At 42.1% G+C, this 21,591-nt stretch overlaps 1 protein-coding gene across 1 annotated transcript in view; it reads right to left on the minus strand.

Moving 5' to 3' along the window:
* adam10a (ADAM metallopeptidase domain 10a) overlaps window positions 1-21,591 on the minus strand; it is a 136,886-nt gene that overhangs the window by 27,491 nt on the left and 87,804 nt on the right. The window contains exons 5-9 of the mRNA XM_048562734.2: window positions 8,591-8,694; window positions 6,619-6,780; window positions 5,334-5,426; window positions 4,193-4,376; window positions 1,147-1,310 (exon numbers count right to left, since the gene is read on the minus strand). Coding sequence (XP_048418691.2) covers window positions 1,147-1,310; window positions 4,193-4,376; window positions 5,334-5,426; window positions 6,619-6,780; window positions 8,591-8,694 — 707 coding nt within the window. The remainder of the gene's footprint in view (window positions 1-1,146; window positions 1,311-4,192; window positions 4,377-5,333; window positions 5,427-6,618; window positions 6,781-8,590; window positions 8,695-21,591) is intronic.

The raw sequence follows: 21,591 nt of genomic DNA on the forward strand, positions 1-21,591 counted from the left end.
ACAGAGGGAGACATCACCAAATTGAGAAGATTTTAGCATCTGACACAATACTGCATTAATCTGCTTTTTGCAGACTTCACATCTTTACAGTTCATTGCTTTACACATCAACTGATACATTAATATTTTTAAAATGATATTTTGGATTAGACGATTTGGGCACAGAGTGGAAAACAGCAATTCTACTACTTCAATATTAAACCGCAACTCCTTTCTACATTTCTCTCCTAATTAATTAATAAATCTGACCTGATCAGAAGTCTCTGTTCATTTTCTTTTGTTATGTTTATTAGGAATTTCCATATTCCACATCACATAATTGAATTACTATTTATTCCTTTGAAAATTCTGTAAAGGTTAATACTTTGAAGCATTTTTCTCTTTTGAAGGTTCCCCCCCCTACCCCCCCCCCCCCGTAGTCTTGAGATCTCTAGTTACTCTTTATGAAACGAGCGTAGGATTGGGACATTACGGTGAGGTTGTACGAGATGTTGGTGAGGCCTCTTCTGGAATACTGCGTCCGGTTCTGGTCACCCAGTCATAGGAAAGATATTATCAAGTTTGAGGAGGAGTCAGAACAGATTTATCAGAATGTTGCTGTTTAATGGAAGGTTTAAGTTACAAAGAAAGGCTGGATACGTTGGGACTTCTTTCATTGGCACTTAGGAGGCCGAGAGGTGACCTGATAGAAGTTTATCTATACCTCTCATCATTTTAGAGTGGATGGTAGTTGTCTTTTCCCTAAGATGGTGAATTTCAAGACTAGGGGACACATTTTAAAGCTGACAGGAGAGAGAGATTTAAAAAAGACATGAAGGATTTTTTTGTACACAGAGGGTGGCATGTGTGCGGAATGAACTTCCTAAGCAAGTGGTAGATGCAGGTATTACAATGTTTAAAAGACATTCGGATGGATGCTCAAAACAGGAAAAGTTTGGAAGATATCAACCAGGAGCAGAAGGGTGGGACTAGTTTAGTTTGGGATTATGTTCAGCATAGACTAGTTGGTCGAAAGGATCTGTTTCTATGCTGTATGACTATAAATATCTCGGGAGATTCACTAATTTAATTACTGAGTCTAATACTTCCAAGGGAAGCAAGTAGGAACTAAATTTGGAGTAAAGCAAACTATTAGTTTGATACTTACTGGTGAACCAAAGTTGTGCCCTACTTCATGAGCAAATGTGATGTGAGAGACTTTAGGAGGAACATGAGAGCCATAGTTTTGAACAGTGATGATTCCAGTATTGAGTGATTTCTTCTTGCCATCAGAATAAAGTTTACTTTTTTCACATATTCCCCCAGAGCTTCCTGAGTTTGATGAACAGAAAATAAATGGATCAGTGATTAAAAATACACAAAATATTTTTACTTGCAACTTCATCTCAACCTATGGAAAAGTGTCGCTCTTGCATTTGCACCTTTGTGATCCAGATTTTTTTGGGGGGTGGGGGCGCAGCAAAAGAGGAGAGGAAAAAAAAACTACAAAAGCTAAAGTGACCAAGAATCTGATTACACTTCTTGCTAGTGTAACAAAAGTAATAAATGGTCAATCAGCACCTTTTTCACTAACCAGTGACGTTAACGAATACTAGATTTTCTTTTAAAATTAACAGCCATATGATGTCCCTCTCACTAGATAACCTGCTTCTTCTGGAATACAACTGGTACTAAACCCAAATAATTTTTGTATCATATGGAAATACTGTAGCTTATGAAAAATATATTCCAAGTATTTAATATCATATTTAAAAAGGTTTATATATTTTGTAAAAATGCGGTTTCCTTGGCGTAAACACACAAGTCCTTAATCAGGGGGCAATAAATATGAACTTACTTTTAAGAAATTCACTCATTACAACAGTTTTCTACTTTCAAGAGTCAAAAACCACACAACACCAATTTATAGTCCAGAAGGCTTATTGGAAGACACAAGCTTTCAGAGTCTCACTCCTTCAGACGTCAGTTCAAATGCTTATGTCTTCAAACTGTTGGACTACAAACCTCGTGCCATGTGATTTTTGGCCTTGTCCATCCCAGTCCGACACCAGCAGCTCCACATCATACTTTAAAGATTAGTGTCTAAATGAATACACTTTTCATTTAAAAAGCTTGCATTTTGTTTGCTACATTTGAGATAAATACTTAACTTGCTTGGTGTTTCCTTGCTATTTCCAGATACCAATTTTATTAAAAAGGATAAACCTTGAATGTTTTACCCATTTGCACTTTTTCCTGGGCTGTTTCTTTGAGATGTTAATTAACAAAAAGTAAAAGCTCCCAAGTCCCCTTTGTGTTGTGTCAAGGAACTTGAACCACTGCACCACTTACAGCTTTCTGGCAGGATAAAACAGCATCTGCACTATGGAACAAAAAAAAAGACTTCAAAGAGCGAGAGGGGCCAGGCAAAAAAAAAGTCGTTGTTTGAAGTTACAAGATGTTAAAAGGATTAAATGAGACCTGGCTAAATGCAGTGGTTTTAAACGTGTCTGCAAGCATAGTCAGTCAAGTTGCCACTCACACAGGCTGTTTATTCTACATATCCACTGACAATTGACTCAAAATTAAATATTTGACTAGTCGGTACATTTTATCTGGATGGCTCTGATATATCATGGTGGCTCAACATATTCAGAGATAACAAAGCCAAAAAAAAAATTATCTGCTCGCAGCAACTAGTTAATCAAATTTTCATTCAGCCAATGCTTCAGAGCAACCATATTAATCACTGAGCAATTGGTGTAGGTTCAAAATTTCCCACATGACCAATCCTTCATAGTGGGGAGACTATAACCATAATTGTTTTGTAGCATTTCAGTGGACAACAGATTCATATTTAAACAATTCAGGGACATCTTCCTACTGTTAGGAAAACAGGTAGCACATGCAAGGAACTTTATCTGTTAGTATTGCCACTTGATTGCAAAAAGATGTGAAAACAGAGGAAGAAATGCCACAAGCCCAACTGCAACTTAAAACACACCAAAACCATGGAAACATTCAACAGGAATAAAGCATCCAGAAATTTAAATATAAATTTACAGTTAATAACAGTTTCACATTTTATTTATTATTTTCAAAAAGATTGCCTCTAATGGCTGTTGACTTGCTTGCTAAGCTGGTTAAGTTTGTTTGTAGACGTTTCGTCACCATACTAGGTAACGTCATCAGTGCACCTCTGGTGAAGCATCAGTGTTCTACCCAGCTTACTATTTATGTGACTCAGTTTGCTAGGGTAAATGGCATCACTTTTGGATTTGTTTCTTAGTGGTTGGTCCATGGGGTCCAGTTCAACATGTTTGTTGATGGAGTTCTAGTTTGAGTGCCTGGCCTCCAGGAATTCTTGATAAATGTCTTCAGTTGGCTTGTCCAAGACACAGACACACAAACAGCAAGTGGGGGAGAACACTGATGATTCACTGGAGGCGCACTGATGCTGTTACCTTGTATGGTGACAAAACATCTGCAAACTTACCAGTGTGGTGAGCAAATTCTGTAACCTCATCAACTACCTGAGCTACAAATCTTCTTAAAAACCATGCCAACGTTTCTAGATTTATTGCTGCAGCTCAAAATACCAGATTACGGTTTTCAATTCAATCCCAAATATGAATTAACCTCCATTTATTAACAAGAGCAGATAATGCACTTCATTTGCATTAAAGTTTCAAACGGAAAAGGCTGTACATTGCACCATAATTCAAGATAACACACTAAAGGATCTCTTCAAGCTACAATTTTTCAAAAATGTGTTGCAATGTTAAAGGTATTCGTCATTAAATCTTCACAAAATACTTGAGACTTGTTATAAAGCAATTAATCAATCAGTTAAGCTCAATTCATTGTTGTTCTTGTCTGAATTTTAACCTTTTTTTTTGAAGAGGTGAAACAGCTTCCAAAGTTCCTTGCCCAATTTAAATGCACTTGAAAATGCAAGTGAGTTACTTTTCCTATAGTAAAAGCCCAATCTTAGAAAAGTTGTTTAAACAAGGAAAGTTTTGTTTTAAAAAATCTCATTTTAACAAAGGCTACCAAGCTATCTAAATCCTTCTTAAAACAAAAATTTCTAAGAAGTATACCTTGCTCATATTCATTATCAAAGCAAAGTCCTTACTGCAAATAACCAGCAGTTGTGTCATTCTTTTTCCATAGAACCAAGGTTGCTGGAAATAGCAAGGTCTGCAAACATTTACCTGATGGTGCACCAACCCAAGCCAGTCCCAGAACCCCGTCATCAAAATCACGATCTGTAAACACATAGGCTAGGCAATAATCATCATGATTCTGTTCTGAATTGAGTTCGAGGAATTTCTCCACACCAATGTTTGCAAATCTAAATGGGTTGCTTCTATCTTTTTCATCACTCGTGGTGTTGATCTGAAAGACAGTGTTGTTCATTGTGTTAGTTAAGACAGTGGAAGAGAAATGGTACTTCTTCTGAGGAAGATCTATATATAGGTAAATGGTTAAATATATTAAATAACTATTTATTTATCTCAAAGCATTATACACTGACCATAATAAAAACATGCTTTTCTCAAACCCAACCCTTGATACACATGCATGTGCCTACCTATATTTTGACACTCTCTGCAAGGATTTCAGGCACTTATCTTGTTCAATTATTATCTATTTCAACAAGACTTTCTCTGTCACTTATTTCAAAAGTACTTCTTCTGTGTGAAATGTTAGGCAGGCACTGATGGGAAGAGGAGTGAAACAAGCACTCTAGGGGAAAATAAATGCTAATTGGTTATTTATGCACAACAATTTCTTGAATAGTAATTCTGATGTCAGGCAGTTACTCCTCAAGTTCAACAATTCTCTCCAACCTTAGGATTGCCTTGCCATAGTTACAAGTGATAGAAAGGGGAAGACCGAGTCAGAGAATGGAGTGAGATTTGAAATTAGATGCCAGCAAGCACATACAAAATACACTCTCTGCAGGTGACATAAAAGGAGCACTAAAGAAATTCAGCATGTCAGATAACAAGAGTCCTTTGCCAGACTTAAAATGACAGATTCTCAATGATCTCAAGCAGTGAACCCTACTGAACACAAAACAAAATTCAAATCCAAAAGAGCTCCATGCAACGCGAAGTTGAAGGGTTTGGAATATAGGAAAAGTTTTGCAATTTTCTTTTTCAGAAAAAATCTCCTGTCTTGAGTAAACAAGGTTGACTCAAACAACTTCAAAGATGATGATTGGCACTCGTGTGATACTGGCACCTGTTGTATACTGTGAAACATTGATGATCTCCTTTGCAAGATACAAAGAACTGTCCACCAGCATGACAGCTAGAAAGACAAAGCAACCTTTGGATCGGTACTTACACGCACTCTCTTGACCATAAAACTGATATTTCTGATTCCATGAAAATCTGTTGTCTGATAAATTGTATCAATTGCTTTGACATGACTTGAAATCTGTACACGAAGCATAAAAGAAATATGTTTTTATTTCTAACTAAATTTACTGAAATGAGATAAATCACAAGCGTTTAAAACACCTCAAAAAGTGGCATTCAAAATATAGCAGATATTTTCATAAAAATTCTAATGGTCAATACTTTCAAAGGGTTAAATGAATTTGGAACAAGCAATTTTTCATTTTTCAACCATTCTTGTTCCTCCCTCAATTGCAGAAGGAAACCAATCAGAAGATTTTGCTGTGGGTGATGCATAATTAATCAAAAAGCTTGTAACTCGTGTAAAATGAGCAAACTGGCACTTAAGCTAGTTTTCAAAACTGAGATAACATCTGACAAGTTATCAACTTTATCCAAACTCAGACCTAATTTATCAGTTAACCAGAAATTATTTGTAATTAAGTTTAAACAGAACTTAGAGAAACATTCTTTCAAAATGAATTGGTTTTATTAACTCCAACACATCTTGGACCTTGCTGTGGCAAGGTAACGTAATGTGGCAGAAGCTCCATTTGCAATTAAATTAAATCAATCATGATGGCCTTTCTATAAAAATGACACTAAATACAAAAATATTCATGGTAATAACCATATTCCTAAACTATATCATATTGTCAACTGTATCATTCGGGTTCCTCCAGGTAATTAATCCCCAAAATAGACTTTTAAATTAATAGGCAACAACTTCACTTCAGAAATTGTTTAATGTTAAATTCAAAAATTAATAATAGGTGCTTCTGAGAGCCTGCAAATTGGGCAGAATCTTCATTGTTTATTTTGAACAGAACAAGGACCTTCATTTGGAAGGTAAGCATTAATTAGGAATCATTACCTTGTGTAGGAGAAAAAAAATCAAAACTAAAGCATCACAACTTTCAATGTGCTCAAATAAACTGAAATGTCATTTATGTTTGGTAATTCACAGCAATTTTGAATCATTTATAAAAAGGGTGTCAGAAGTCAAATATTCAAACTTACACAAAGTTCAAATCAGGCTTTTTAATTTGCCAGCAGTAAACAGCAACAAAACTTGTAACGCACCCTCAAATATTCAAACAATTCAGCCAAACAAAATTGCAAACCTGAGATTAAGTCTAAAGATGTCTAATAAAGAAGCCACAAAGTGAAGACTTTAATTAAATTATCTATGGACACACTTTTAATTAATGATTTGACCTTCTATTTCATACCTGCGCTATAACTGCTTCTCTTGAACCATAGTATTTAAAGAACAGATGATCTGTTTGAATAAAAAGCTGACAAGTGTTTTTCTCCTCTGGAGCCACACGACGTTTTCTCAAAATAACTGGTTCATGATCATGCTCATGCTCATGTTCAAAATCAACAGGTTTCTATACCAAAAGACAAAAGTTAAACAAAAGATAAAGTGGATGACAATATCACTCCTGCATTCAAGATGGGGATAGCCAGACAACGATCCATGATATGACTGCAATTGCTCATTGATACCTGCCTCAAAAAGAACAGTCAAGGTTTTATGTTTCTCAGTGGAAATATGAAGGCATTCTATGTTTCCTCTATGTACTTAAGCACAAAGAAAACCTTGTCATAGCCTAAGTACATGGTTTGAATTTCCAGAACAATAAGAAAACTTTCTTTTGATTTTAAGACAATTTATTAAGTCACGAGACAAATCACTTTCAGCGATCTTGCTTGCATTAGTTGCAGATTTCAGTGCATAAGATTATAGTCAAACTCTCAAAATATGTTCTAAAGTGTTACCATTTACGACATTCCTAAAATTCTAAAATATGCTAAACATTTTGCCTTTGTTTACTGGCAGTAGTTCATCCTTTCTCAATGTTATTTTTTTTCAAAAATACGGATTTCCTAAAAAGCACTGGTATAATATTTTATTCTCATCACTTCCAAGACTGCGTGCAACTGCATAAAAGAGAAACCAAGTACATTCGCTTACTGACTTCAGGGACCCCAATATCACAATAATACAATTAGACATGCCTCAAAGTGGCAGGACTTCACACAGCTTCCATTTTCAGTTTGTATTACGACTTTAGAGATCTGATAACTTTCATGTCTTTAAAACATCATTTGGAGGGGGGAGGAAAAAAAACAATTCAGCTATTAGTGATGGACAGTCAATTTCTGTAATTCAACCAGACTCTTTCCCTGCACTGCTCACTAAATTCTAATCTTAATTCTAAAGTTCAGAAATCTCTGCTGGTTTGAATTGGGCATTGTTTGTCCAATAATGTCTCTTTAATGCTCATTTTTCCTTCTTCTTTTGGTCCCCTAAAACTATAACTTCATTTATCCATCCTGCATCCTACTGTGTAAATGAGTCTGGCCGACATTTTGTACTTTCCCACAATCTCAATTCCTTTTCCTTGCCACTTCCCATACCTTCTGAGTTTAGCAATTCAAGCTGGACATTATCTAATAATGTTGATGTATTTCAGTCTTTTCTCCAATTCTTTCAACTTCGGTAACATTTTGCACTTTCATTTGGCCTAGTGAAACAGATGATCAATAAGTAGAAAGGTAACCCGACTTCCAAAATCTTAAGTCTCCATTTGCTAACAGGTGTCAAGGTAACACAGCAAAAACATCCTGCGATTTAACTTGTATTTCTAAGGGAATCATTAAATTATTAGTACTCCAGTTTGGATTTACTAGTACATGGTCATTTTTTTTTTTAAAAAAAGCCTCTTTTTAAACAATGACATTGCCATTTCTTTTGAGTAATACTGTGTGGTTAAGGATCTGTCAGTGTGTTTACTTGCAGGAATGTTCCTACCCAGAAGAGCTGCATTTATACTGCAGTTTTTACATTCTCCAGTCTATACATAATCAAAGTACTTCATGTGAAAGAAGTTTACACAGAGATGCATGGCAGCCAATTTGAATGTAGCAAGGTCCTACAAACAGCAGTGAGATGAAAAGCCACACAATGTTAGCTCAGGTACTACACTGCCCCTGTATTCTTTGAACATTACTACATGGCCTCACGACTTACACTTCGCCATTAGGGTTGCACTCATTGATTATTGGATTCTGAAGCAGAAATGTTCAGAAATATCTAGTTTTAGATTTGGTGTGGTTATTTTAAATCGTGGGTCATAGAGACTAATATGACAATTAAAAAAAAACTTTCAAGATTAGAAATTCAGACTAGCTCACCTGTGGCATCAGCTCTTCTACAGCTGACATCTGGTACTTCTTCATTCTTTCAAACACTGAATGGTCAGCACAGCCTCCCTCTGGCCCATATTTGTGAGGGTATTCTAAGGCAAAAAAGCAGCAAATATCCAGTTACAGCATGAATAAATTGCTACAACGTAAGTTAGTTTTTGGGATGACAGGATTTTCAGGAAGGCCAAATAACAGTCTTCCAGAAGGTAAGGGCGAGTTTTGTTCTTGAATCACTGCAGTCGACATGGTGCCCATATAATGTCATTCTGTTTGAGAGTTCCCAGGATTTTGATCCAGAAACACATTAGGAATGACTACATTGTTCCAAGTTATGGTGGTGTGGAGCTTGGAGGGACACTAGCTGATGGCAGTTTTTCCAATGTCTGCTGTCCTTATTCTTGGTGGTAGTGAATGTAGGTTTGGAAAGTTCTGGCAAAGAAGCCTTGGAAGTTACTGCATTAGATTTAGTACAGCACACATTGCTACCACAATGCATTGGTGATGAAGGAAGTGGATGTTTAAGGTAGACAGTATGTATGTAGACCAAGCAGGTTGCGTTAACTGGGATACTGGAGAAATTAGTGTTCTGTTGGAATACTATTCATCTGCTGGATGAACATAATTCTGTAATGATCCAGACTTTTATCTGATAGCCAGATACTGAAGTCTGGAAGCAACTTACTTGTTGCAGAATTTCCAGCTTCTGACTTGGTCTTATACTCTCAGTATTTGTAGACTCTATCCAGTTCAATTACAGGTCAAGAGTAACTCTCAGGACATTGACAGTACAAGTTTGATTTGTTTCATTGTCACGTGTACTGAAGTAGAGTGAAAATGTTTGTTTGCGAGCAGTACAGGCAAATCATAGAAAGTGAGGTCACACAGGCCATACAGTGAAAGGAACTTGGACAGAATCAGGCATACAGGTTACAATGCACTGGATGCGCACGCAAAGTAAGATCAACATTAACAGGACCAAACATTATTTGAAGTTAGAGAGTCTGTTCATCTGTCTAATAACAGCAAGGAAGCAGCTTTCATGAACCCATTGGCGCATGTTCAAATTTCTGTATCTTCTGCCTGACAGTAGAGGCTGTAGGAGAGCACTATTAAGGTGGGATGGGTCTTTGAGGTTGGCAGCCTTTCCACAGGAATGAGGTGCGAATGGAGTCCATTGATGCAAGGCTGACTTCCATAATGGTCTGGGCTGTGCACACAACCTTCTGTGGTTTCCAAGGTCCTACCAGGCCATCACGCATCCAGATAATATGTTTTCTATGGTGCATCTCAAAGTTGGTGAGAGTCTCTATGGATGTGCTGAATTTCCTAAACTGTCTTAAGAGAAGGCAATGTTGTGCCTTCCTGACCATTGCATCTGAGAGAATTTCAGGACAGGTTGTCAATTATCATCAGTTCAGGATAAAGATACGGAGTGTCATGGGAAAATGGTTAAATCCTCTCTCATTGCTAATAGTCGTTACTCGGATGTTAGTTGTTATTCAGTAGTCCAAACCAGGATGCTGTCTAGGTCTTGCAGTATGGAGACCTCAGTATCTGAATTGAACAGGGTACTAAATATTTCACAAACAACATTCTCACATTAGGCCTTATGATAGAGACAGAATCATTGATGAAGCTGCTAAAGACAGTTTAGACCTAGAGCCAGCTTAAAGGAACTCCAGTAGCAATGTGTTGAATTGGAGAGGAGAGGAGAGGATTGACCTGAACAACTGCAAATGTATTTTATTCACTAGGACTCTAATCAGTGCAGATTATTTCTGATATTTAATGATGTCATTTAACTTAAACTTTGCAAGGACACCTCAGTGATACACATGATCTAGTGTTGCCTATCTATCCAGGGGTCACTCTTACCTCACACTTTCGTATAAATTTAGACCCTGGCTGTGAGCTCTCTCCAAGGGAATGATGGCTGTTTTAAGAGCCACTGCTCAGGAATGGATCCTTCCAACAGCAAGCTTTCCAGTAGGTGCGTATAGGCATGTGCATGCATAATTGTGTATAGCTGTTTTTTTGTTGGGGGTGGGGTGGGGCACGGAAAACACATGCAGTAAGCACAACTAACTCCAACACTTAACATTCACCGTGTGGTCCGAACCATCCAGGGCTACCAACTTTGATAATCAGCCCAAAGAATGCACAGGGAAACCAGGCTGCTTAGGCATGCAGTGAGCTTCGGAATGAACTAATCCCTGTCCATGCACCAGGCCCACCCTCTGGATGCAATGCCCACAATGTGAGCCATATCAGGGAAATGCCCCCTCCTTCCCTGTGCCCTTCAAAAAATTACAGGGGGCCTTTCCCGCATGGGCTGCTGCTGCACATTCTCCACTTTTAGCTTTGTCTGCCACTTGCCTAGGCCTTGGCATAACATCCTATCTTGAGGTGGCACTGGGCCCCAGTGGAGAGCCCTCTATGTGGCAGTCCTTCCACTTTCAAATCAGGAACCTGTGGTTCACTGTTACATACAGCAATCAAGCAACAGATGGTGAAGTAGGTTCACCAGAATGTTAGGCCAAATTCAGTTGTGTGGCCTGGAGAAAGCGCTTTTTCATAACTGAGGTTTTCTTTTTTTAAAAAAATTCATTCACAGGAGTTAGGCATAGCCAGCTGGGTTTACTGTCCTGTAATGCCCAGAAGGCTGCTAGGAATCAACTGCATTGCTGTGGGACTGGAGTCAGGCCAGACAGATTAAGGATGGCAGATATCCTTCAGTGAAGAACATTAGTAAACCAGATGGGTTTTCCAACAATAAACACTGGTTTCAGGGTCATCATTAGGATGTCAATTCAAGATTTTCAACTGATTCCAAATCCTACCATCTGCCATGGTGGGATTCGAACTCCGGTCCCTCGAACATTAACAGGGTTGCTGGATTAATAGTCGAGCACTAATACCACTTGCCCACGTCCTTCCCCACTGCGCGTTTGTTTATTTTCTGGGTAAGGCTACTTCTGGTTCCATTACAGCCCCATATTCCTAATACAGAAACACTCCATTGGAAGGGTAGGGAAGAAAGCAAGAGCAACCAAGACCACACGAGAAGTAGGAGAAAATCAGAGAGACTTCCTACGGGTCTGATCCTGGGCCTGGTTAAACTGGCCATCAACAGGGCCATACAACGGCCCATGGAGGCGGTCATTGCACTCGATCTTTTCCCCCACTTCCATGGTTACACTTGGGTGTTGATTGAGTGGGAGCACATGGATCCATACAAACACAGTCTTTACAAACAGATGGGCACTGCAGAGAGTGGGGCGCATCACTGCCCAGGATAGTGATATTCTGATTTGATTTTGATAAATTTTTTATTCCACTTCTGTAAGTTTCCATTGACTATTTGATTTTTTTGTTTTACAGTGTCCAACCAGGGGCTGCCTAAGTCGATTAATGTTTTGTTGAAGAGTACACCCAGGCCGTAAAGATGCCCAGAGTTGATTCGCCCTGGTATAACAGAACAGGGCAACTGGTTGTTGTTTTGCAATTGTCATTTATCACACTGTCAACAAGGAGAACAGACAGATGTCACTGTAATTGGTCAAACGAGTTCTCTTGCCTTTTGTGGACAGTATGTAATGGGGCAACTTTCATGATTTTTAGATAAATGCCCATATTGGAACAACTTGACTGGCTAGTTTACAGCACAACGCTTCAGCCCAAAAACTTGCTTTTTTCAGGGCCCATAGCCTTTGCTGTATCCAGTTTTCAATTGTTTCATGCTATCACGTGGTATCAACCAAGTCAACTGAAGTCTTAGATCTATGATGATGGTGACCTCCAGTAGTCCAGAGATGGACCATGCGATTTGCACTTTAGCAAGAGAAAATTATAAATATGTCCAAATTTTACATTGACAAGTCAGACTTCAGCATATTTTGGTTGGAGGTATTTATGGAACCACCTCCTCAGGATAGTTATTTAATTGTCCAACACCAAATCACAGCTGGATAAGATTGTAGCACTTTGATCTGATCCATTATTTGAAAGTTTGATTAGCAAATTCTACCACAAGGCATTTTACCGTTTACCATGTAGTCCTATATTGTAGCTTCACTAGATTAGAATGTCATTTTTAGCCAAGACTGCTGTTCCAGATTTGCACGCCTGCAACCATCATTTGAACCAACTGATTCCTAGATTGATAATTACAGATTGTGCTTGAAGTCAACTTGCTGCTGTGGATGGCCCAGAGTGCTTCATAAATGCCAGGTTTGGAGCAGAGATCTGTCCTGAATCTATTCCATTGAGTATAGTGATTCCACCACCCAGAGTACATCTGTTCCCTTGCTAGTCAGAGATGAGATGATGGTGGACTGCCTTCTTGAACCAATGCTGTCCATGGATATAGACAACCATAATGCTGCCAGGAAGGGAGTTCCAGCATTATGAGCCAGCAAAACTGTAAGAAGAGCAGGAGAGTTCCAAGTCAGGATAGTGAGTAGCCTGAAGGGAAACTTGGATGTGTGCTGTTCCCATATGTCTATTGCCCTTGTCCTTCGAGAAAGTAGCAACCATGAATTTGGTAGGTATTGTTTAAAGGTGCCTTGGTAAAATACAGTGCATCTTACAGACAGTATATATTGTTGCTACTGTGCATTGATCAAAAGGATTGACTGTGTGTGGAGGCAGTCCCAATCTATCAAGCTTTGTCCTGAATGAGGGTCAAGCTAAATCTCTCACCACCTGCAGTAAAAAAAGGAGCAAAACAAACCATCATGTTCAGCAATCTGATGAAAATCCTCCACCAGCAGCATGTCACAGACAGACGTCACAAGTAAGGAGCTGGGCGCAGGAGACTGCCTCAAGGCAAGTTGGAGTAGTCATATCAAAACAATGCCAGAGATAATGGGAACTGCAGATGCTGGAGATTCCAAGATAATAAAATGTGAGGCTGGATGAACACAGCAGGCCAAGCAGCATCTCAGGAGCACAAAAGCTGACGTTTCGGGCCTAGATGCTTCATCAGAGAGGGGGATGGGGGGAGGGAACTGGAATAAATAGGGAGAGAGGGGGAGGCGGACCGAAGATGGAGAGTAAAGAAGATAGGTGGAGAGAGTGTAGTTGGGGAGGTAGGGAGGGGATAGGTCAGTCCAGGGAAGACGGACAGGTCAAGGAGGTGGGATGAGGTTAGTAGGTAGCTGGGGGTGCGGCTTGGGGTGGGAGGAAGGGATGGGTGAGAGGAAGAACCGGTTAGGGAGGCAGAGACAGGTTGGACTGGTTTTGGGATGCAGTGGGGGGGGGGGGGGGGGGGGGAGAAAGAGCTGGGCTGGCTGTGTGGTGCAGTGGGGGGAGGGGGTGAACTGGGCTGGTTTAGGGATGCAGTAGGGGAAGGGGAGATTTTGAAACTGGTGAAGTCCACATTGATACCATATGGCTGCAGGGTTCCCAGGCGGAATATGAGTTGCTGTTCCTGCAACCTTCGGGTGGCATCATTGTGGCAGTGCAGGAGGCCCATGATGGACATGTCATCAAGAGAATGGGAGGGGGAGTGGAAATGGTTTGCGACTGGGAGGTGCAGTTGTTTGTTGCGAACTGAGCGGAGGTGTTCTGCAAAGCAGTCCCCAAGCCTCCGCTTGGTTTCCCCAATGTAGAGGAAGCCGCACCGGGTACAGTGGATGCAGTATACCACATTGGCAGATGTGCAGGTGAACCTCTGCTTAATGTGGAATGTCATCTTGGGGCCTGGGATGGGGGTGAGGGAGGAGGTGTGGGGACAAGTGTGGCATTTCCTGCGGTTGCAGGGGAAGGTGCCGGGTGTGGTGGGGTTGGAGGGCAGTGTGGAGCGAACAAGGGAGTCACGGAGAGAGTGGTCTCTCCGGAAAGCAGACAGGGGAGGGGATGGAAAAATGTCTTGGGTGGTGGGGTCGGATTGTAAATGGCGGAAGTGTCGGAGGATAATGCGTTGTATCCGTAGGTAAGCCCAGCTCTTCCCCCCCACCCACTGCATCCCAAAACCAGTCCAACCTGTCTCTGCCTCCCGAACCGGTTCTTCCTCTCACCCATCCCTTCCTCCCACCCCAAGCCGCACCCCCAGCTACCTACTAACCTCATCCCACCTCCTTGACCTGTCCGTCTTCCCTGGACTGACCTATCCCCTCCCTACCTCCCCACCTACACTCTCTCCACCTATCTTCTTTACTCTCCATCTTCGGTCCGCCTCCCCCTCTCTCCCTATTTATTCCAGTTCCCTCCCCCCATCCCCCTCTCTGATGAAGGGTCTAGGCCCGAAACGTCAGCTTTTGTGCTCCTGAGATGCTGCTTGGCCTGCTATGTTCATCCAGCCTCACATTTTATTATCAAAACAATGCCAACTGGGCCAGACAAAGCTAATGACGTTACAATGAATTTTATGGCACTGAATAAAATCAGGCCCCAATTACTCACTGGCATTCAAGCAATGCCATGCTAAACAGAGCACTAAATTAAAGCTCATGTATTATGTCTGAGCAAGGCGTTCTGACCGTGATCTGGGGTCAATATATCTTTTAGCCTTCCTCTGCAAACAGTACTTCATTGGTTTAAGGCTCATTAATGCAGTGAAGTCTATTGACAGATACAAGGGGACTATATACAGGGCTCAAATTTTTTTTAGTAACACTGTTGGATAAACACCACCTTCCAAATTTGAATAAAAGTCTGTGCCTGAAATAGCATGTGCTACAAGAACGAGGTTATTAAGTTGTTAATGCCTACCAAAATATAATAAGCATTAGTCCTTTCTGCCCCTCTCCTCAAACAGAATTGCTTTACTTTAATGCTTGAATGAAGAACAACCAATTTCTGCACTTTGCTGTTTCAACTTCATTAAGAGAATTTTAAATCATGAGTCAGGAAGAGTATTATTTGCCAGGGCCATTATAATAAGACCCAATCCTCAGAATCATTGCTTCGGCTTTCAAAAATAACAAAACTGAAGCAAACATGAAAGTTTAGTGTGAAGCTGGATGAACACAGTAGGCCAAGCAGCATCTCAGGAGCACAAAAGCTGACGTTTCGGGCCTAGACCCTTCTTCAGATAGGGGGATGGGGTGAGGGTTCTGGAATAAATAGGGAGAGAGGGGGAGGCGGACCGAAGATGGAGAGAAAAGAAGATAGGTGGAGAGGAGAGTATAGGTGGGGAGGTAGGGAGGGGATAGGTCAGTCCAGGGAAGACGGACAGGTCAAGGAGGTGGGATGAGGTTAGTAGGTAGGAAATGGAGGTGTGGCTTGAGGTGGGAGGAAGGGATGGGTGAGAGGAAGAACAGGTTAGGGAGGCAGAGACAGGCTGGGCTGGTTTTGGGATGCAGTGGGGGAAGTGGAGATTTTGAAGCTGGTGAAGTCCACATTGATACCATTGGGCTGCAGGGTATCCAAGCGGAATAGGAGTTGCTGTTCCTGCAACCTTCGGTTGGCATCATCGTGGCACTGCAGGAGGCCCATGATGGACATGTCATCTAAAGAATGGGAGGAGGAGTTGAAATGGTTCGCGACTGGGAGGTGCAGTTGTTTATTGCGAACCGAGCGGAGGTGTTCTGCAAAGTGATCCCCAAGCCTCCGCTTGGTTTCCCCAATGTAGAGGAAGCCACACTGGGTACAATGGATACAGTATACCATATTGGCAGATGTGCAGGTGAACCTCTGCTTAATGTGGAAAGTCATCTTGGGGCCTGGGATGGGGGTGAGGGAGGAGGGGTGGGGGCAAGTGTCGCACTGCCTGTGGTTGCAGGGGAAGGTGCTAGGTGTGGTGGAGTTGGAGGGCAGTGTGGAGCGAACAAGGGAGTCACGGAGAGAGTGATCTCTCCGGAAAGCAGACAAGGGTGGGGATGGAAAAAATGTCTTGGGTGGTGGGGTCGGATTGTAGATGGTGGAAGTGTTGGAGGATGATGCGTTGTATCTGGAGGTTGGTGGGGTGGTGTGCGAGGACAAGGGGGATCCTCTTTGGGCGGTTGTGGCAGGGGTGGGGTGTGAGGTATGTGGTATGTGTTGCAGGACACGCGGTCAAGGGCGTTCTTGACCAATGTGGGGGGGGGAAAGTTGCGGTCCTAAAAGAACCAGTCCAGCTTGTCTCTGCCTCCCGAACCTGTTCTTCCTCTCACCCATCCCTTCCTCCCACCCCAAGCCGCAACTCCATTTCCTACCTACTAACCTCATCCCACCTCCTTGACCTGTCCGTCTTCCCTGGACTGACCTATCCCCTCCCTACCACCTATACTCTCCTCTCCACCTATCTTCTTCTCTCTCCATCTTCGGTCCGCCTCCCCCTCTCTCCCTATTTATTCCAGAACCCTCACCCCATCCCCCTCTCTGATGAGGGGTCTAGGCCCGAAACGTCAGCTTTTGGGCTCCTGAGATGCTGCTTGGCCTACTGTGTTCATCCGGCTTCACACTTTATTATCTTGGATTCTCCAGCATCTGCAGTTCCCGTTACCCATGAAAGTTTAGTGTTGTGCTTACATTCCAACTGGTGTGACTGCAGCACCAAAAAAGATAATCATGACCTTAAACAGGGAGGCAGAGTGTCCAAGGCACTAACTACATGAGGATGTGGAAGCTTTGGAAAGGGCGCAGAGGAGATTTACTAGGATGTTGCCTGGTATGGAGGGAAGGTCTTACGAGGAAAGGCTGAGGGACTTGAGGCTGTTTTCATTAGAGAGAAGAAGGTTGAGAGGTGACTTAATTGAAACATATAAAATAATCAGAATGTTAGATAGGGTGGATAGGGAGAGCCTTTTTCCTAGGATGGTGACGGCAAGCACGAGGGGGCATAGCCTTAAATTGAGGGGTGAAAGATATAGGACAGATGTCAGAGGTAGTTTCTTTCCTGAGAGTAGTAAGGGAATGGAACGCTTTGCCTGCAACGGTAGTAGATTTGCCAACTTTAGGTACATTTAAGTAGTCATTGGATAAGTATATGGACGTACATGGAATAGTGTTGGTTAGATGGGCTTCAAATCGCTATGACAGGTCGGCACAACATCGAGGGCCGAAGGGCCTGTACTGTGCTGTAATGTTCTATGTACATGTCAAATGAGAACAACACTGTACCACCACCAAATTAGATTGGAGGATTCCTCTAAACAATTGAATGACCCACAATTTTAAAGGGAATGCAGAGAGATCTGGGGATCTATGTGCACAGATCTTAAGAGTGAGGACTAAAATCTTAGTTCCAATTTCTGCTCCAAACCGTACCCTTTCTATAGCTCCACACTTCTCTGGCAAACATCTAAGACTAAAACAGATTGTTCACAACCTCCATGTCTCATTTGACCTGGGAGGAGATTCCAACAATATTCATTACCATAATAGTGCCCATTTCCATCTCTATATTGTCCACTTTGCCCCATTTCAGTTCATCTGTGGCTGAAACACTCATTCATGCCTTGAAAACCTCAAGGCTCGGCTACTACAATACATTAGGACTGCTCTCCCTCATTCATCCAGAGGTCTTCCAAAACTGTTTCCCATAAGTCTGCTCAAATACGACCGCTGTGCTCTCGGACTTAGACCAGTCCTCAGTGAAACAACACTTGGATATTAAAGTTTCTACAATCTTCCCATCATTCCGCCAAATTAAAAAAAGAGTCACTTTATGGAATCACCCCTCCCTAGCTCTACTCTTCTCCAGCTGCAAAACCTATTCATCAGATTTGAGCTCATCCAATTCTGGTCTCTTCAGTAATCAAAATTCATTCCCTCTATCATTGCTGGTAGTGTCTTTAGTTGCTTCAGCCCCAAGCTGTGGAATTCTGTCCCTAAATTTCCTCGTCCTTCCTTCAAAAAATAAAAATCAGGCTGAAAATAGACCCCTTTGACTAAGCTTTTGCCAATCTGACCAAATATGTCTGAGATGGTTGAGTCCCTCAAGAGTGTATGACACAGACCAAACTTTCAAAAAGCAGCACAGTAACAGGAAAAGATGAGCTGAAGCAGCTGAGTTGTTCTTACAGAGGCCCAATGCTGAACAGGAGTTTAATTACAAAAATTCTGCAAAAATGACACCTCTGACTAAAAGGAATTCTCTCTCAATTCAAGTCAGTGAATTTTTTTCTTTTAACAATTGGCAATTCTCAAAATCAAATTTGAAATACAAACGTTAGACAGTAGCTGCCAGAAAACTTGTCCAAAGATGATCAAGTTATGGTAAAGTTACTGTTACAAGGCATTTCATCACAATTCAGTAGTAGCCACTTTTAAAGTTCAGGTTTCAAACACTGATATTTAATTGAAAATATGTTTGCTTTACAATGTTCTAGAATGGTCTAACTTTGTGAAATATGCTTTTGACTGGTATTTCAAAATATGAAGCAGCACTCTGAATAACAGGCAAGACCTTCATAAACATTGAGAAAATAATCAAGCATACATCTGTGAATATTTCCTTCCTGTTTCTGGCAGGAAAGTGAGCAATAGATGAACACACCCAGATCTTCACCAACACTAGGTTTAATTTGAAAACGGCACTCCAAGTTGAGCATTTAATTTCCTTAAGCAACTCTCAACTCAAGTTTTGGTCCCAAATAAATTTGTCTTCATTAATATCCAAATTACACCCATTGAACAAACGGCATTTTCAATAAAACGTTTGACACCACCCCAATGTGATTCAGCAAATGCATTGCTCGCTGTTTCTTAATGGTTTCTTATTTTCAGTAACTTAAAATAAAACATGCTGGAGCTCAGATGACTCTTCATCAGAGCTGAAGTGAAGTGTGGAGGGGCAGCATTTATACAATAGTGAAGGGCGGTGGGGTTGGAGTATTGGGAGAAAGGATGTTGATAGTTCCAATTAAGTGACTGGAATGCAAGAATGGCAGAACAGAATAGTGTGCCTAACTGCCAGTCTTGAAAGAACACAGTGTCCCACTGGGGCAGGGACAGAGGAGGGAAGGTGACAGTGAATGTAACATGCAAAGCTAAGAGAAAAGGGAAGGAATGGGTTCATAATTTCAAAGTCAGGAACGAAAACAGAAGTTGCTGGAAAAGCTTAGCAGGTCTGGCAGCATCTATATAAAATATCAGAGTTAACGTTTTGGGTCCAATAAGGGTTGCCAGACCCTGAACGTTAACTGTTTTCTCCTTCACAGATGTGGCAGACCTGCTGAGCTTTTCCAGCAACTTCTGTTTTTGTTCCTGATTTACAGTATCCACACTTCCTTTGGTTTTTATTCACAATTTCCAAGTGTTGGACTCAATATTGAGCCCAGAAGGTTGGAAGAGTTTCAAAGGGTTTCAATCCAAAAAGTTGACTTACCTGCTCCTCAAATACTGTCTGACCTGCTTTGCTTTTCCAGCCTCACACCCATAGACTCTGGCTTCCACTAAGTGCAGTTCTCATTGTCACCCAGGACATTTTGAAACTAGTCAGTTTACAATGAGATGTTGCTCTTCCAGATGGCTTGCTGCAGCAAGCCAAGGACAGACAAGTGAGCACGTGAGCAAGATGGTGTTACAATGACCAGCTACAGGACAGACGGGATCATGCTTGCGCACAGACTGGAGATATTCTGAAAAACTGCCATCCAGTCTGCAGGCCAAGCAGCATCATTGGTGCAGGAAGGCTGACATTTCAGGCCAAGGCCCTTGATCAGAAATGGGGGAGGGGAAGGGGGCTCTGAAACAAATAGGGAGAGGGGGAGGTGGATCGAAGATGTATAAAGGAGAAGATAGGTGGAGAGGAGACAGACAAAGTTAAAGAGGTGGGGATGGAGCCAGTAGAGGAGAGAGTGTAGGTGAGGTAGGGAGGGGATAGGTCAGTCCAGGGAGGATGGACAGGTCAAGGGGACAGGATGAGGTTAGTAGGTAGGAAATGGGGGTGCGGCTGGATTTGGGACGAGGGGATGGATGGAGGGGAAAAACAGATAGGGAGGCGGGGACAAGCTGGGCTGGTTTTGGGATGCAGTAGGGGGAGGGAAGATTTAAGCTTGTGGAATCCACGTTGATACCATTGGACTGCAGGGTTACCAAGCAGAATCTGAGTTGCTTTTCCTGCAACCTTCAGGTGGCATCGTTGTGACACTGCAGGAAGCATAGGACGGACATGTTGTCTGTAGAATGGGAGAGGGGAATTGAAATGGTTCGCGACTGGAGGTACAGTTGTTTGTTATGAACTGAGCGTAGGTGTTCTGCAAAGCGGTCCCCAAGCCTCCACTTGGTTTCCCCAATGTAGAGGGAGCCACACCAGGTACAATAGATATAGTATACCACACTGGCAGATGTGCAGGTGAACCATCTGCTTAATATGGCAAGTCATCTTGGGGCCTGGGATGGAGGTGAGGGAGGTGGTGTGGGGGCAAGTGTAGCACTTCCTGCAGTTGCAGGGGAAGGTGCCGGGTGTGGTGGGGTTGGAGGGGAGTGTGGAGCGGGCAAGGGAGTCACAGACTGGTCCCTCTGGAAAGCAGACAAGGTTGGGGAGGGAAAAATGTCTTTAGTGGTGGGATCGGATTGCTGATGGCAGAAGTGTCGGAGGATGATGCATTGGATCTGGGAGGTTGGTGGGGTGGTATGTGAAGACGAGGGGGAATTCTTTTTTAGTTGTTATTGCAGGGACGGGGTGTGAGGGACGAGTTATGGGAAATGCGGGAAACACAGTCGAGGGCGTTCTTGACCACTGTGGGGAAGGTGTTGCGGTCCACAAAAAAAAAGGACACCTGACATGTACAGGAGTGGAACGCCTCATCCTGGGAGCAGATGTGGTGGAGGCGAAGGAATTGGGAATAGGGGACGGCATTTTTACAGGAAAATGGGTGGGAGAAGGTGTATTCTAGGTAGCTATGGGAGTCAGTGGGCTTGAAATGGATAATGGGTTTCTAGGTGTTTGCCAGAGATGGAGACAGTGGGGTCAAAGAAGGACAGAGAGGTGTTAGAGATGGTCCAGGTGAACTTAAGGTTGGGGTGGAAGATGTTGAAGTGAATGAACTGTTCAAGCTCCTCATGGGAGCACGAGGTGGCGCCGATACAGTCAGTTAATATAACAGAGGAAGAGGTGG

Source organism: Stegostoma tigrinum, chromosome 33 (assembly GCF_030684315.1).
Source record: "Stegostoma tigrinum isolate sSteTig4 chromosome 33, sSteTig4.hap1, whole genome shotgun sequence".
NCBI classification, from domain to species: Eukaryota; Metazoa; Chordata; class Chondrichthyes; order Orectolobiformes; family Stegostomatidae; genus Stegostoma; species Stegostoma tigrinum.